The sequence below is a fragment of the Nyctibius grandis genome, chromosome 8, assembly GCF_013368605.1.
Source record: "Nyctibius grandis isolate bNycGra1 chromosome 8, bNycGra1.pri, whole genome shotgun sequence".
NCBI classification, from domain to species: Eukaryota; Metazoa; Chordata; class Aves; order Nyctibiiformes; family Nyctibiidae; genus Nyctibius; species Nyctibius grandis.
In genome coordinates, this window is record NC_090665.1 from 3,659,764 (window position 1) to 3,663,464 (window position 3,701).

The 3,701-nt window shown below is 58.4% G+C and overlaps 1 protein-coding gene across 1 annotated transcript; it reads right to left on the reverse strand.

Annotated features, from left to right (window-relative positions):
* Window positions 1-221: 221 nt before the first annotated feature.
* Window positions 222-3,242, reverse strand: SLITRK3 (SLIT and NTRK like family member 3). The gene has a single exon (XM_068406389.1). The coding sequence runs from the start codon at window positions 3,240-3,242 to the stop codon at window positions 423-425; it is 2,820 nt and encodes a 939-aa protein (XP_068262490.1). The 3' UTR covers window positions 222-422.
* Between the last annotated feature and the right edge of the window lie 459 nt (window positions 3,243-3,701).

The window sequence follows — 3,701 nt, forward strand, 5'->3', positions numbered from 1 at the left end:
ACAAAATGCCATCTTCCCTCCCCCTCCCCTCCAAGGGAAAATATTAAAGGAAGTTTACTGCAACGGAAAAAAAATAAAAAAGAAAACAAACAACACCACTAACAAAAGAAAAAGGAAAAAAAAAGAAAAAAGAGAGAGAGACACACATAGAATTTACTCAATCAGGATCAATACAAAGATCCCCGATAATAATTATAATAATAATAATAATATACCTTAGACATGGCACAGTCAAAGTCTCAGTTTCAGTATAAAAAATAATGATTGATTAACATCTGCTGGCAAAAGTCTGCGAAGGCACTTCATCGATTAACGATCTGAGAACGGCCCTTCCCCGCAGCGCGCACATCTGGCGGGGGAGAGCACACAGCTGTATCCTCTACTCGCATGCGGCGGTGCCGGGGCGGGCGGCGGGGCGGCGCTCAGAACCGGTACGTGGTCTTCTCCAGGACTTCGAGGTAATCCGGCTTGGTTTGGAGTTTGGCCCTTAACTCGAGGTATTCGCTTGTGGGGGTTTGGTGGTCTGAGAAGCCCTTGCCGGCCGCGAAGAGAAGGGTTTCTTTCAGCCTGGCGTCCTGCTGGAGGTCCGGGTATTGCATGCCAGGGGGGTGGACGTGCAGTTCCTTCAGCTTGGGCACCGTGCCGTACAGGCAGTCCACGAAGCCCACGGCGCAGGGCGGCGGGCGGTCGCGGTCCCGCGGGGCGCCTCCTCCTCCCGCCGCCGCCGCCGCCGCCGCCCCCCCGAGCCCGCCGCCGCCCGCCGCCAGCCCGCCGCCCGCGGGGTGCTGGGGGTGGACGGCGACGATGGTGTTGAGCTGCGAGCTGGACACGGCCAGGCTCCACTCCTGCTCCTTCTCCAGCAACGTGCGGTAGTTGGTGCCCGGCTCCTGCGCGGCGGCGGCGGCGGCGGCGTGGGCGAAGCGCTCGCCGCCGCCCCGCAGCAGCTCCGCCGCCTCCCCGCCGCCGCCGCCCGCCGCCTCCTCCTCCTCTTCCCGCGGCTTGTAGATGGGGTTGTTGCACATCTGGGTCACCGGGTGCGGGATGTAGTCGTAGACGTGGCCCGCCGGGGGCGCCTTCTCCGGGGACCGCTCCCCGCCGCCGCCGCCGCCGCCGCCGCCCTCCTCGAAGAGCCGCGGGCAGCGCAGCGGCACGCCGCCCAGGTCGGCCGCCTCCGCCCGCGGGCCGCGGAACGGCACCTTCCGCCGGCGACGGCGCAGCACGAAGGCGAAAAGCCCGGCGGCGACTAACACGGCGGAGAAGAAGAGAACGAGGAGGCTGAGGATGAGGACGGAGAGCGGCACGGCGGCGGCGGGCGGCGGCAGCTCGTAGGCGGCGGCGCCGGTGGCGGCGGGCGGCGGAGGGGCGGCGGGGGGCGAGGCGGCGGCGGCGGGGCGCAGGGCGGCGGGGCAGAGCGCCGCCAGCTCCAGCGAGCGCAGGTCGCGGCGGGCCAGGCGCTCGGGGCTGGCGCACAGCACCTCGCCCACCACGCTGACCGAGCTGAGCGCCTCCAGCCACTGCTTCAGCGGCACCAGCTCGCAGGTGCAGTCCCAGGGGTTGAGCTTCAGGTCGATCTGGACGATGGCGTGGAGGTGCTCCAGCACCCCGGCCACCGGCAGCGCCAAGAAGTGGTTGTTGCGCAGGTTGAGGCGGGCCAGGGAGGTGCCGGCGAAGGCGTCGGTGGGCAGGGTGCGGAGCAAGTTGTCGTTGAGGAAGAGCAGCTTCAGGTTGGGCATGAGGCTGAAGGCCGCCGGCTGGATTTCCCTGATCAGGTTGTACTCGAAGTACAGGTAATGCAAACTCTGCAGGCCCCGGAACATGCCCGGGGTGAGCCGCTCGATGTCGTTGCCGTTCAGGTACAGGCTCTTGAGATTCGGCAGGTTGATAAAAGCCCCGTCCTGCACGTAGGAGATCCGGTTGTTCCCCAGGTGTAAGAGATCCAAGGAGGAAAAATTCCAGAAATCGGAGCGGTAGATTTTCTGGATCAAATTCCCGCTCAGGTACAGCTTCTTGGCGTTCAAGGGCCTGGGCAGGAGCTCGGAGATGTTGTGAAACCCTCGCTCCTTGCAGTTGACCGTCAGGCCCAGGTCGTTGATGTGCAAACTGCAAGAGCAGCCGGTAGGGCAGATGATGGGGATGGGGGGCCGGGTCTGGTAGGCAGCCACCGGCGGTTGGTTCGGCCCGGGGTACAGGCCCCGGGGTGTCGGGGGAGGCCGGGGTGCCCTGGGCTGCTTGGTGGGTTTGGGCTGCTTATTGGATGTTTTGTACTCAACAGAGGAAGCAGTGAAATGGAAGGAGGACAGCATGGAGGAAGGCTTCGTAGGCCACGCGTTCTCCTTGCTGGACGACAGCTGAGGGATGCCCAGGCTGGCTTCCACCTCGGAGTCGGACAGCATGGGGCAGAGCTTACTTCTTTTGATTTCCCGCAGGTCCTTCCCGTGGAAGTGGAAGGGGGTCTCGCAGGTGATGTCCCCCACGAGGGCGGTGTAGGGGATGCGCTCCAGCCAGCTCTTCAGCTGCACGATCTCACACGTACAGTTCCACGGGTTCTCCTCCAGCTGGATCTCCATCAGGCTCCTGCCAATGTGGTCCAACATCCCGCGGTACGAAAGGACTTTTAGCCGGTTCCCGCGCAAGTCCAAGTGGGTTAAGGACACAGACTTAAATAAGTTGGTGGGAAGCATGGGGATAAGATTGTCATTTAGGATAAGGACCCTCAATTTGCTTAGGTTTCGAAATGCCCCGCTTTCAATCCGTTTAATGACATTGTAATCTGCCTGCAGATATTCCAGACTTTCCAAACCCAGGAAAGTGTCGTTTCTGAAAATGTCCAATTTGTTTTCGTGCAAATACAACCTCTTCAGAGCTCGGAGCCCGTTAAAAGCCCCCGTCTGAATGTCCTGCAGTGCATTGTTCCCAAGGTTAATAGACACAGCATTGTTCAAGTGAAGAAAACTGTTGGTGTACAATTTCCTCATGGAATTCCTCTGCAGATAAAGTTTAAAAGGTCTCGACCACGACTCTGTTATCTGACTAATATTTATAAATCCCTTGTTGTCGCAATGTATATGGAAAAGGCTCTCCTTCACTTCACAGTAACATGGATCAAAGCAGGGCTCATCGAGTTCCTCCGAGTCCTCTATCAAGGGAATTGGTGTAGTCCATGCTAGAGCAATTGTGCTTAGAAGAATTATCCACAACATCCTTCCCTTATGAAGCGTCTCTGCCGTGGAAGGTTGCATCATTTGTTGATGTTTACAAAACTGCAACGGGAAGAAAAACGCAGATTTCAGTATTTCTGCCCTGCCCTGCTCCTTTTACTAAGCCCCTACCTGCTAGACTCGTCTTAGGCTCCTGGAAAGTTCAGCTGTTGTTGGGCAGGCGTTCACAACCAACTCTAGGGGTGTTGGATGGGCGAGCCTTGCCCTGGTTTATACTTAAGAGATGTTAGAAGGTTTAATCACGCGATACCAGCCTCCCTTATCCACCCATTTGGTAAATGCCACCTATAAAGAGGACGGCACATGCAGACCACACAGCAGCATGAGCACACAGGCTGAACGTGTTGCGTCTTTACATGTGTTCCAGTGTAGGACCAGCGTTTAGAACTACACGTATTTCATACTTGTTTGCAATTTTAGCTTTGTAGCCATCATCGCCTGTGCTGACTACGGGGGGAAATACCAGTGGGTAGATTTCTCCAG